Genomic DNA, 12898 nt, shown 5'->3' on the forward strand with positions numbered 1-12898 from the left:
AATTATTTTTGCCGTAGCCAAATGCAAACTACTATAAGCGATTTACTGAAAATTAGCTTATTGAACGGAACATGGGAGATGAGTGGAAAGAACTTAATTTTGGGTAATTTTACGGTTCCGTGTAGGAATTAATGGTCATTTTCTCGAATTTTATATGCAGCCTGTTATCATCATCATGTGCTGAGCTGTTACTAAAATTTCCAATAGTATTTTTTGAGTGTATGCTTTAGCGGCATCTAGTTGTCATAGTGGTCGATTAGTTTTGAAGTTTCGAACAGTTTTCGTTCGAAACGGCAGCCATTTTTTCGTGCTTCCTGTTCGAAGCAGTTGTCAGTTAATTTTGCGTTCTCTGTCGTGCTCACAACTGTCGCATCAGAGCAAGCGAAACACACGGTATCCGTGTGGCTCTTTCAAGTGGCACAGTCAGCAACGAAACACATCAGACAAAGAGTGTCGCTGACGTTGTGAGGTTGTGCTTCTTCAAGAATCGCACAACCATTCACATTTTTGTGCATAAAAAATAACTAGAAAAACCCAAAAAAAATTAAAAAACAAGCAAAAACACCCCAAAAAAATCGAAAAAAGTGAAAAACCAAGGAAAATTGCAAGTGTGTAGCCTTTTATGTTCATTTTTTTTCCTGCGTCAAATGCTTGGAGGAAAAATATTACTCATCAAAAACCTATTCTGCAAAACCCCTGGAATAAAAACTCTTTCGTCGGTAGGAAAAATTAGCTACGTGTGCGGAGGACTGCCCTGAACCTATAGTTTACAACAGGTAGAGGAAGTGGAGCGTTGGCGAGTAGTGAAATCCACTGCTCAGTGAAAGTGCATACTCGTAGGGTAACATGAACCCTGGAGGTCCCAACTATCAAATGGCGTCTTTATATGTTGGAGATCTACACGCAGACATCACTGAGGCGATGCTGTTCGAGAAATTCTCATCGGCTGGCCCGGTGCTTTCCATCCGTGTCTGCCGTGACGTGGTCACTCGTCGTTCGCTTGGATATGCCTACGTCAACTTCCAACAACCAGCGGACGGTAAGTCATTTTTCTTACCACACGTGTTCCTTCGTTTCGTTTTTGCTACCCCTGTCGCCAGCAAAGGAAAAAAACTTCTGGTCCGCCATATTGTATTTCTGGCTCTTTTCATCATAAGCAGGGTTGGAGGGTGATCCACTGTCAGATTAATATTGAGCCATCGATATTACAAACGGGGGTAAAACAGCTATTCATAAACATTTTTGCGAAATCAATCAACGACACCGTGTGAGGGCAAGTTTTGGGGTTTCTGATAAGGGACTGTTCATAAATTACGTGGACCGTTTTAGAGAGGGTTAGACTAACCCCTCCCTCCCCCGCGTAAACAATCGTTCATATACATTTTTTTTTAATTTATATAAACCGTAGACACTCGCCAAACCCCCTCCCAACTAAAGTGCTACGTGGTTTCGTGAACAGCCCCTTACCATTTATACACATGGAAACTGTTCTACACATCGTATAAGAAATTCCAAAAGGGAAAACGGGGGACATAGATAAAAAAGTATTTCATTTAGATTCGCTGAATGTTCTTAGGAATCGTTCTGTAGCCAGTTTTAATAAGGGGCAACTTATTAACTACGTAGACATTTTATTTGTTTAGTGGTCGACTGCAATATCAGCTTAGATTTCGCGGCATTATTCGGCTATGCAGTATAGTAATTGTATTCCGCTAAGTCGGCGTATTTAACGGCGCCGGTGGTGTAGTGGTAAGCGTGATTACCTCTCACCCCAGTAGGCCTGGGTTCAATCCCAGTCGGCGCCGCCGGGATGTTCTGAGGCATAACATCTCTGATCACGCCTTCCTTCGGATGGGAAGTAAAGCCGTTGGTCCCCGGTTCATGAGTTGATGGGTCGATAGGTAGGGTCCAGGTGTGGGAGCTGCCTTCCTGGCACGTCGGTAGCATTGGTGCTCAGCACGGAAAACAAGATCGACGGAAAAAACAAACCAGAGGAAAAAAAAAAAAAAAAGTCGGCGTATTTAGGGTCCAACTATAGTCGCTATATTCATAGTCTGGCGGATAGAATTTCGATCTATCAACAAGCGGAACCAATTCAATATATTTTAGACCAACAATTGAAAAGGTACTATCAAATTTATAAACAAAACGTTGATTTTCTTTCCTCGCCAATCGAACGCAAATTAACGGCATCGTCGTATAGGGGAAATTTTCTCCAAGCCAAAGATGGTGTCAGTTTGTGTAGGCGAGCCTTGAGTTTTGAGAAAATTCTTATCTTATGGAATTCTTACGTTAATTTGCCTGTGTGTAGGACCAACCATCTGCACTCAAAATTTATCACATATCTAATGGATGAAATCCAGCTGCAAATCCCACCACAAAATAACATGAATATTAGGAGGCCGATGAAATTCATATGAAAAATCATACGAAATTCATGTGATCGCATTAATGTTATGTGAAATTCAGATGAATTCCATTATTTTTGTTTATGGAAGAAAATCATGTTTGTTTCCTATGGAAGCGACGTGTAAACTATTTTCGGTGTACCTACTGTTCTTCCAGTTGCACTCGTGAGCCCGTGCGATACTCTAGATACACATAGGTGGTCGTATCCGGGTCTTCCCCTGGGTTGGCGGTAGTGTCCGTTCAGGTTCTGGTACATTAACTTATCTCTATGCATGGTTTAAGCACAGACAAACAGACATAACACATTGAATATTTTTCAAAGTAAAACATCGTCGCTAAAACATTACCGCCATCTGTTGAGTACACTGTGGTGGGTAGTAAGCTGAACAGATGGCAGTAGTGTCTTAACGTCAAACGCAAGGAAATTGACAATGCGCGCCACAGGTGGCGGTACTACCAACTACGATACTTTTAAATTAACCGTTAAATGCTTGTTCGATGAACAACTTGCGAGTGTTATGTCTGTTTGTCTGTGGTTTAAGTACTAACACAGAGAACAGACGTCCAACTTCCACCAGAAACTTGTGTAATGATAAGTGGGAACGTCGCCGTTACGTAGCGCTAGCATCTCCTGATTTCTTCTATAAATTTTCCACTTTCGACCATTTTTGCGCTAGTATCGATAAATTTTCGGTTTAAAATTACCACTCCGCGCTACCGGCACTTAGTGTCGGTATGCAACGCCATCAGTATCATGTTGTCAAAGAGGGTGGGGAAGTCGGCGTTGGCGGCGCTTAAGTCGAATAGGAATCTTTACACAAGTTTTTATAGAAATGAGTTCGAGCCTCAACGTCTGTTCTCTGTGCTTTAACGCTCTTGGGTCATTCGTGAGATTTGAACTCATGACTTTGGCGTGTGAGGTATGGATGCTCACCACTACGCTGGGGTAGGTTAAAATAACCTTTACATTATGAATTCATAGAACTGGTCCATGAAGTTCCAGTACTAGTGCTGGAATCTGGATAAGCAGTGAAGAAGGCTTACAATTAGAATCTTAGCAAAATAAATATTGCAGTAGATTCTACAGTGGCGTTTCCTTAACCTCAATCTACCTGTGCACCAACTCTCAAAACATAAACAATTATCATTATATAGCTTGCAATGGATAGATATCGAGCAAACTAGAAGATTAAGTTTTTTTTTTTTTTAATTCTTTATTTAAGAGATTTTTAGCCTTAGGCTAGTTCATCTCTATAGAAGATTAAGTGTATTTTTCAACCGATTCGAGTATGAATATGGCATTAAATCTGGTTTCTTCGATCAAATATGAAACCTGCCAAAATCCCGACCACCGCAATACCAATGGACTTTCTCTTATCACCCAACAACTCAAACCAAATCAAGATCCTCAGCAACTTAACAATCAAAACTCCGAAGAAAGACAGCACATTGACAGCCTCAGTACTTAACTAGAGGAGGCCTCCTAACATGATAAAAAAGGAGAAGAAAAAAAAAAAAACTTTGTAACTAGATTAGGTCCGTTCTGGACCCCACACTATCTTTTCAGAGACGAACCAGCCAACGGCTGAAAGTCTCTATAATAAAGAAATCAATCAATCATGCGGCCGATTCAAATGTACAGCGATCCTATCTGTCAAAACCATAGATTTTTTTTTACCTAGGTAAAAATAATTTACACGAATCAACTCATATAATTTGTACGCGTGTTCGTGGCTAGAATAAACATTTTCCGCGAACACGACGGCAGATGCCAGTTTTGTGTTTTTCATTGTAATTTGTATGGCCCTCCCCATGGACATGGAGGTTGACGGTACTGAAGCAAAGGGTTATGTTTAATTTCTTTATATTTGCAACGATGATGATTTCCTATAGTGACACATATCGCCTTCTTAATGCGGGGGCAACCCCGGCGTAGTGTTTAACATCCATACCTCTCATGCCAAAGTCACGAGTTCAAATCTCACCTCGGACAAGTCACGAATGACCCAAGAGTTTTAAAGTGACTATAAAAAAAAAACTTGATGGTTCAGTAAGCCTCAAACGTTTAATTCTTGGTTGTTAATAGAACTTCCTTGATGAAATCGGCAGCTGGCTGGCATGCCGCCATGTTATTGAAACCAACATCTGAAACGTCACAATTCCAGTGTGAACTGCAAAAATGGCGTGACTGAATTGTCTTATTTTTATCAAATGAAATTATTTTCCCTTTTATGCCATATAAATGGTTGACTTCGTGGAAGAAAATCAGAAAATAATATTTTATGAGTCCTTAGTTTATTTTTCACAAAATGTAAGCAAAAATATTAAGAATATCCATAATATCAGTCACGCCTTTTTTGAAATTCTGGCTTGAATCTTCTATTTGATTACAAATTATGAGCTGTCAGTGGGGCCCGCAATTCGCGGGTCCGCAGCGATGTTAGCTCTTTTCAAGGCAAGGCAAACAAGATAAGGATGCCAGCTAGCTGGAAATCGGCTGCTTCATGCAGACTGAACAATTCTGATTATAGTATCAGATTTGTTCTGTATATAGAGGAACTGGAAGGGCTTACTAGAAACTTTTCGCCAATAAAGTAATCTTCTTCTAGTAAATTTTACATAAAATTTTATTAAAATTTTATTTTATTTTTAGCATATTATTTTTGTTACAGTCAAAATACGATACAAAAGATTTATTATTACTTGCTCGTTTTTGCGTAAAATAATCAATAATATCTTTGAAACTTTTTTCAAGTTTTTGTGATCTGATAGATTTCCTAGTTTGGTTAGAAGTTTCGAAGCTAACGCATGTTCACAGGCCTAATAGAAAGATAGGTAGAAAAAGTGTACCATGAAGAATGGTTGCATGCAGGGTTGCTTCCACTCACTTGCTATTGATGAATCTACGTTACGGTCGGCCAGCAGATGGAAATGATGTGAAAATGATAATGACGTTTTGCTAACTGTCAAATCGTATGGAATATTTTTTAGTACATCATCACTTTTGTGGTTTTGGACTTCAAACCTAGGTGTCGCATGCACTGGTGCAGTTTCGCGTAGATTCATCAATAGAGAGTGATTTTCGGAGTTTTGAATTCGTTAGATGTTGTAATGGGGATTTGTGTTTGTTGAATACGGGAGGAGATTGGAGGGCGGATGTTTGACGCATAAACACCGACGAACCGACGTGCCAGCTCATAGAAGCTACATACAAATTCTTGCCCAAGACGCCATATTTAAAATACGTTAAACCCTACCGCCATCTACTCATTCGATCACGTTATATCGTGAGCAAAGACACGAACACACGTAAAATTTATATTGACTTGGTTTGCGTTTCACCTCGTTTGGCAGATCTGATCGCCCGTTTGACAGATCGAATCGCTCATTTGACAAATCGAATTGTGGACAAACGAAATGCTCTAGTGACATGTCGGTTCATCGGTGGCATAAAGCCTGTCAATTTCGCTTTCAGAGTTTCGCAGTCGGTGGTTTTATGATTCGTGAGGGCTCACGATTCGTAGAATCTTTGATTGTGGCTGCGAGTGGATTTGACGGGTTTGGTGTTTTTTTTTCAATCTTTATTTAAGAGATTTTTAGCCATAGGCTAGTTCATCTCTTACGGGTTTTGTGTGTCGGACGCTTGCCTTTTGGCTTCTTCTTGTGTCTAGCATGTGCAAAGTATCATAGTTTTTTTTTATTCTTTATTTGAGAAAAAAAAAAATCATTATAGCGTCTAATGATTTTCAGATTCCTGGTTGCGTGAAATACATTTGTGAGAATATCTTTTTGATATTTTAGTAGTCACGTTTTGTTTGTAGTTTATATTTTATTTATTTCATGTAATTATCGTAAATAATAGATAATTCATCCCTATATTCAATAATAAACTAACGAATGACTATAATTTGGATACCTAACAAGTGGACAGAATCACTAGAACAGGTTGCGGAGTGTTCGCCTTCGAAAATATCGAAAGACATTAAATTGGAGGCGGATTCTGGTACGGAATTACAGGCTGCTATTTTAAACAACTTATCGTCATAAAATTAAAAATTACATTTAGGTGTTAGCCAAAAAATGTGTATAGTACGTTAGATATGTTATGGTATGAAATTTTGCATAGTTTTTTGCTTGTTTGTTTTTTTTTTTTATTTATTTTTATTTACTTTTATTATTATTATTTTTTTTAGTTAATTATTTTTGAACGCAGTTAAAACTAGAAGGTGAGGAAGAAATATAATCTTTACTTCCTACCCTGGCGCGCAGGATGGACTGTGATTTTTCACTAAATACCTGGCTATATGACCCCCTTCTGTGCTTGGAAACGAAACATATTATAAGAGCTTTAGTCTGACCCCCGAGGCATCATGCAAATAACTTCTTAGGTTCATATTTTATAAGCACAACTTATGGTGCCCTAAAAAGATCCGTTCATAATTTATCCTGATTTGATACGTTTTGGAAGAACGACTAACTGTCGAGATTTACCTCAATACGGCTATACATTAAATCCAGAAATAACGTCTCCTAATTACATTTGTCGTGATTTTGATTATTTCAGCTGAGCGTGCGCTCGATACTATGAATTTCGATCTGATCAAAGGACGTCCAATTCGTATTATGTGGTCACAACGTGATCCATCGCTACGCAAGTCTGGAGTTGGCAACGTGTTCATCAAGAACTTGGACAAAAATATCGACAACAAGGCTATGTACGATACGTTCTCAGCTTTCGGCAATATCCTCAGCTGTAAGGTTGCTCAGGACGAGAAGGGAAATTCGAAAGGGTATGGATTTGTTCATTTCGAAACCGAAGAATCGGCAAACACATCTATCGAAAAGGTTAACGGTATGTTGCTCAATGCTAAGAAGGTTTATGTTGGCCGATTCATCCCACGCAAGGAGCGCGAGAAGGAGCTGGGAGAGAAGGCTAAGCTGTTCACCAATGTGTATGTGAAAAACTTCGGTGATGAGCTGAACGACGAGACCCTCAAGGAAATGTTCGAAAAATATGGAACAATTACCAGTCATCGCGTTATGATCAAGGACGGCAAAAGCCGTGGCTTCGGTTTCGTTGCCTTTGAAAATCCTGAGTCAGCTGAACATGCCGTCCAAGAGTTGAACGGAAAGGAACTCGGTGAAGGCAAAGTCCTATATGTTGGCCGAGCACAAAAGAAGAACGAACGTCAAATGGAGCTCAAACGTCGTTTCGAACAACTGAAAATGGAACGTTTGACTCGCTACCAAGGTGTTAACCTGTATGTGAAAAATCTGGATGATTCGATCGATGACGAACGTTTACGCAAGGAATTTTCTCCATTTGGTACCATCACTTCTGCCAAGGTGATGTTGGAAGAAGGTCGTTCTAAAGGATTCGGTTTCGTTTGTTTCTCTGCTGCCGAGGAAGCCACGAAAGCAGTCACTGAAATGAATGGTCGCATCGTTGGAAGCAAGCCGCTTTATGTTGCGCTTGCACAACGCAAGGAGGATCGTAAGGCTCACCTGGCATCGCAATACATGCAGCGTATGGCCAACATGCGTATGCAGCACATGGGACAAATCTTCCAACCGGGCGGTAACGGTGGATATTATGTACCAACGCTCCCACAACCGCAACGTTTCTTCTCGAAGCAGGTTAGTCAGATTCGTACTACTCCGGGATGGTTCCGTGCAAATGCGAACCAGAATGCTGTTGCTGCCAACGCTGCAGGAGGTGCATATCCTGCTATGGCTGCAGCTACCGCTGGTAATCAATATCGTCAAGCTACAAATGTACGCGCGAATCAACAACCAGCTCCAAATGCACAAGCCGCTCAAGCTGCGTCTGCCGCAGCTATGCGTAACTCGGCTCGACCAATCACTGGTCAACAGGCTGGTGGCAATATGCAAGCTCGCCCGGTTGCTCCACAGATGGCTGCTAATCAAGCCCGTGCTGCCAACTACAAGTACACACAAAACATGCGTAATCCTCCGGCTCAACCTGTGACTATGCCAGCTCAACCGGTTGCTCAGCAAGCTGTCCATGTCAAAGGTTAGGTTTCTAAGTTTGCTGATTTGCTTGTTTCCATAATGTTTTTTTTTTCTCTCCTCAGGACAAGAACCACTTACAGCCACCATGTTGGCTGCAGCGCAGCCAGCAGAACAAAAACAGATGTTGGGTGAGCGTCTGTTCCCATTGATCGAACCAATGTATCCATCGATTGCAGGTAAGATCACCGGAATGTTGCTCGAGATTGACAACTCGGAGCTCGTTCACATGCTGGAGCACAGTGAATCGCTGAAGGCTAAAGTTGACGAAGCCGTTGCAGTTCTGCACGCCCATCAGCAGAAAACTCAACCGCAGTAAAGCAATGGACTCGATTATTTAGCTGCGACCGTATATAATCTTTCAACATCATCGATAAAGGTCACATACAATATTCCTCTCATATAGGCAAATTTCGGAAATGATTCAGTTTTACTCTTCGACAATGAACACACATACTTAAAAACTCAGAAAAGGAGATTCATAGAGGTAATGAACTATTCATCAATTGATTTACGCGTTTTGATAGATAACTTTGAAAACGAAAATTGAACCTAAATTTGAACTTTCTTGCTAAATTCAGCTTACCACTGTCGATTCATTAAAATTAATTCACTTGAAATGATGCTAGAATAAAAAGATTATCTATACTTCTGTCGCACTAATATGAGAGTATACTATCTGCATAATTATTATCGGTAGACTATGCTTGGGAATACTTGCTAAAGTTGGAGTCCACTGTTATAATTTTGCTTCCTAATTCACATTTGATTTTTTTCGGTTTTGGTAAATTCAAACAAAATAAATAAAGTATAATAAAAATAAAAATACAAAAAAATTGAAAATATATATAAAATAATAAAAAGGAACGTAAGCATAAAAATAAATGTACGAAAAAAAAACAAAAAAAAAAGCAAAACAGTTGATTGCGTTCGGCAGTGCATTGCAGTGTTCAAGCTTTTGTAAGAAATTTCTTTCAAGGCATACACGTACAATCGCACTGTTAGAGCAATCCCTCAAGAAAATAAATACAAGAAATACCATTATCTCTGAACATAAAAATTGGAAAACACGTGTGTAAAGAAAGAGGATTGCAGACACAAAAAAATAAGAAAACATCCCACATATGATCACAACAGATGCGACAGTCTTAATGAGAAACAGTGATGAAGAAAAAGCCTCTGAAAATCACAAAAAAAAAACTGCAAAAATACAAGAAAAATCCGAACAAAAAATTAATGAACACCTAACCTACCAAGAGTGGTTTATGTAAACCACTAGAACTTAGTCTTGGAAGAAAAGCACATTTTTGTTTGCATAGTACCCGGATAAATATTTTGGAATGCGGGATTTATGTATTTTTAGACACTTGTGGCTGTCGAACTAGCCAGATCAAAACGATAAGAAAGTTGGCTTAAATTGACTCATAGCTTTGTTTTCTTATATTCTATGCCAGATGAGTAAGTATCTTTGACATAAGACGTAACACAAACTTCAACTAGATTCAGAAAATTCCAGCGATAGCGAAACACAGTATATGGCATGTAACATAAAGACAACATCTTTTCCTCGCTGAACGTATTACGTGATGTGTGATTCGATTCTTACTCGGTTGTGGCGTACCATAGAAACATCCATTTGACTATTTCCAAAAATGAGTCGTTTGTATTCAATGGTTACACTTATGTTAGTTTTATTTGCTCCTCGATGCGTCCCATAATGAAATCATTGATGTTTTTTTCTGTCGAGAAGATGACCGTATTCGATTGTGGTGTTTTACGTCTTCATAATTTTTTACCTTGTATCGTCAGAGAGTCATGGAGCGCTCTCAATTTTGGTCAAGCGATGTCATCCAATAAAATTAGCGCTCAAGAACTAAATTTACCCACTGATGATAATTGATAAGAGTTCACGATGACGTCATTTTCCCATTATAAAATAAATCAAGGAAAATTTTGTCTGAACATCGGTCGACAGTTTCCCCTCTCTTTGAAAATGTTATGTATATGCATATTAGATGGAGCAATATATTCTTCAAACATATGTTCATTATCCTGTAGAATAATCCTCCCTTACGGTATAGGAAAACTCTTCATTGATTAATAAATAATATTGATACACAATTCAGATCAACATCATGCTGAGGAAAAAATTATTTGAAAGAAATTATTTACAATACAATTACTTCGTGACTATTGGAATACAACAAAAGAAAATAATTGATTCATGATTTATGACTTACATTATGGTATAACGTAGGAGTCTAGAATATTTGGTTCATATTGGTATTGATTTGACAAATTTGCATCGTATATGAGTAAATGAGAAATTATATATTATTGAAGGAACATATTGTAGTGTATTCATACAAAGTAGCATAAATTATTGTATGAGCTTTCTTAAGTTTTCAGTTTCAACGTTTTGCGAAATTTCAATAAAATTTTCACTTCCGTATAGTGTAGAGTTGTTATTTAATTCCGAAACATAAATTTTGTAAATGTCACACCCTGCAAAAAATGGTGTGTCTACCATTGACCTCTTTGTCAAGCAGTTTTGACGTGACTTTCTACCAGCGATTTCACAAAACTGGACCAAATAATTTATCTTTTTTTATGAAACGCGCAAATGTTGGCTACTTCTCTCGAGGTTCTAGAAGAAAAAATCTCAAAATAATGTTTTATTTTAAAGTTCGATTGGTAGTAAACGTCATTTTAAGTGCTCGAATAAAATGGTTAATTGAGAGGAAGTCCACCCACATGCTTTGTGGACAGTTCCCGTTCACATTTTACGCACTTTTACGTGTAACGTAAATGGCGGCACGTAGTCTGACCCCACGTTAGCTACCCCACTTCATGATTATTACCTGTCTCGTACCTGCCGCCTATCGCAATTCGGTCCCATTTGCGTTTTTGTCAAAACTGGAGTTTGTGTTATGGGACGGACTTGCCATGAGCGGCAGCATACTGCCGCTATGCACATAACTGTCCCTTGTAGATAGGAAACTCACAGGACATGGGACTGTTATGCGAATAGCGGTAGTATAGGCTGTGTTTAATGAGAGGTCGAAACAGATCGCAACAACTTGGGATCTCTTTTTTGGCGTTCATTCAACCGATCGAACCTACTTCAAGCTACTTGTGCTAGTTTTTTTTTTTTTTTTTTTTTTTTAATTATAGTCATTTTAACACTCTTGGGTTATTCGTGACTTGTCCGGGGGTGAGATTTGAACTCGTGACTTTGGCGTGAGAGGTATGGATGTTGACCACTACGCCGGCGTCGCCCCCTCCTAAGATATTAAAGAATCTGTAGTATTACACGTATACGTCCCTAACTCAAGTAGCTGCTACTCGTCGTGATTTTAAATTAGCTATGCACGATGTTGTGTTCAGAGTACAGAGTTCTAATATGTTATAATAATTATCGACAAGAAAAATGTTGGTTGGTTTTCTTTATTAGGGAGGTTTTCAGCCTGGACCTGGTTCGTCTCCGATAAGAATTAATTCATCAAGGTATACATTGTTATAGCTCCTAAGTTTGAACATACACAGCGACTATGTCATATTGTATTGCTGTCTATTTTTCTCTCGCGGAAATATTATTCAATTATAAAAACTGGAAACTCCAGTTTTCATGATAACTGAGTAATACTTCCGTGAGAGAAAAAGAGAGCACTGCCAGGTAGCATAAAGCCCGGAAGGTCGAATGTCATACCAATCGACTCAGCTCGGTCAGATCAGAAAACCTAAGTACGTTAGGGGTTTTTTCACCTCCGCTTAAATTTTATAGTTAAACCTGGTCTAAAACTTATCCGGATGTCGTCTTAAAATATTTTGTATAAATTTGATGAAATCGTCTACTACTTGCAGACTTCATAAGTGCCAAGTACTCAACATCACTGAAGAATCCATCTTTTATCTACGAGTTATATACTAATCAATAGGTATTAAACAGCACCAGGTATCCACTGCCATGTCATTCATTGGCAGGTATCCACTGCCATGGTTAGGTAAATTGTGACATGAAAAATGTTGGTACTTGGCACTGATGAAGTCTGCAAGTAGTAGACGAAATACGCGTATCTGTTAAAAGATAAGCAAATTATAACGGAATTAAAAGGAAAAAACCAACACACTCAAAGCTCGGCAGAAGATAATGTTAGCTTGCGCCTGAAACAACACACTCAATTGGAAATTCATTTGCAGTCGGGTTATTCGCGAAAGAGAAAATTGATGAAGAGAATCGATCAACAATGGTAGGCCCTTTTCTCGTGTTGCGCGAGATTTGTCACGAAAATTAATCGCAGCTGGCAGGCACGTTTTAGTTCCAGCACTTTTGGAGTCCTGGCGATGCATTTAAGTCCTAATTTTTTTTTTTTTTTAAATTCTTTATTTAAGAGATTTTTAGCCTTAGGCTAGTTCATCTCTAGCATTTAAGTCCTGATATTGAACGGATTTTGCAATC

At 38.9% G+C, this 12898-nt stretch overlaps 1 protein-coding gene across 1 annotated transcript; it reads left to right on the forward strand.

The window, feature by feature from the left end:
• Window positions 1–418: 418 nt before the first annotated feature.
• pAbp (poly(A) binding protein) lies at window positions 419–9714 on the forward strand. The gene is made up of 4 exons (XM_065235989.1): window positions 419–608; window positions 724–1039; window positions 6974–8443; window positions 8505–9714. The coding sequence occupies exons 2-4, from the start codon at window positions 847–849 to the stop codon at window positions 8756–8758; spliced, it is 1917 nt and encodes a 638-aa protein (XP_065092061.1). The 5' UTR covers window positions 419–608; window positions 724–846; the 3' UTR covers window positions 8759–9714.
• The last annotated feature ends 3184 nt before the right edge of the window (window positions 9715–12898 follow it).

Source organism: Ochlerotatus camptorhynchus, unplaced genomic scaffold (genome assembly GCF_037179485.1).
Source record: "Ochlerotatus camptorhynchus isolate MF236.1 unplaced genomic scaffold, CSIRO-AGI_Acam_v1.1 ptg000513l, whole genome shotgun sequence".
NCBI lineage: Eukaryota > Metazoa > Arthropoda > Insecta > Diptera > Culicidae > Ochlerotatus > Ochlerotatus camptorhynchus.

Excerpts from the sequence above, each read along its gene's own strand:
- pAbp (XM_065235989.1), top strand. The coding sequence starts at position 847 with ATGAACCCTGGAGGTCCCAACTATCAAATGGCGTCTTTATATGTTGGA. Across the intron at positions 1,040-6,973 it reads CTTCCAACAACCAGCGGACG|CTGAGCGTGCGCTCGATACT; the intron begins GTAAGTCATTTT and ends TGATTATTTCAG. Across the intron at positions 8,444-8,504 it reads GCAAGCTGTCCATGTCAAAG|GACAAGAACCACTTACAGCC; the intron begins GTTAGGTTTCTA and ends TTCTCTCCTCAG.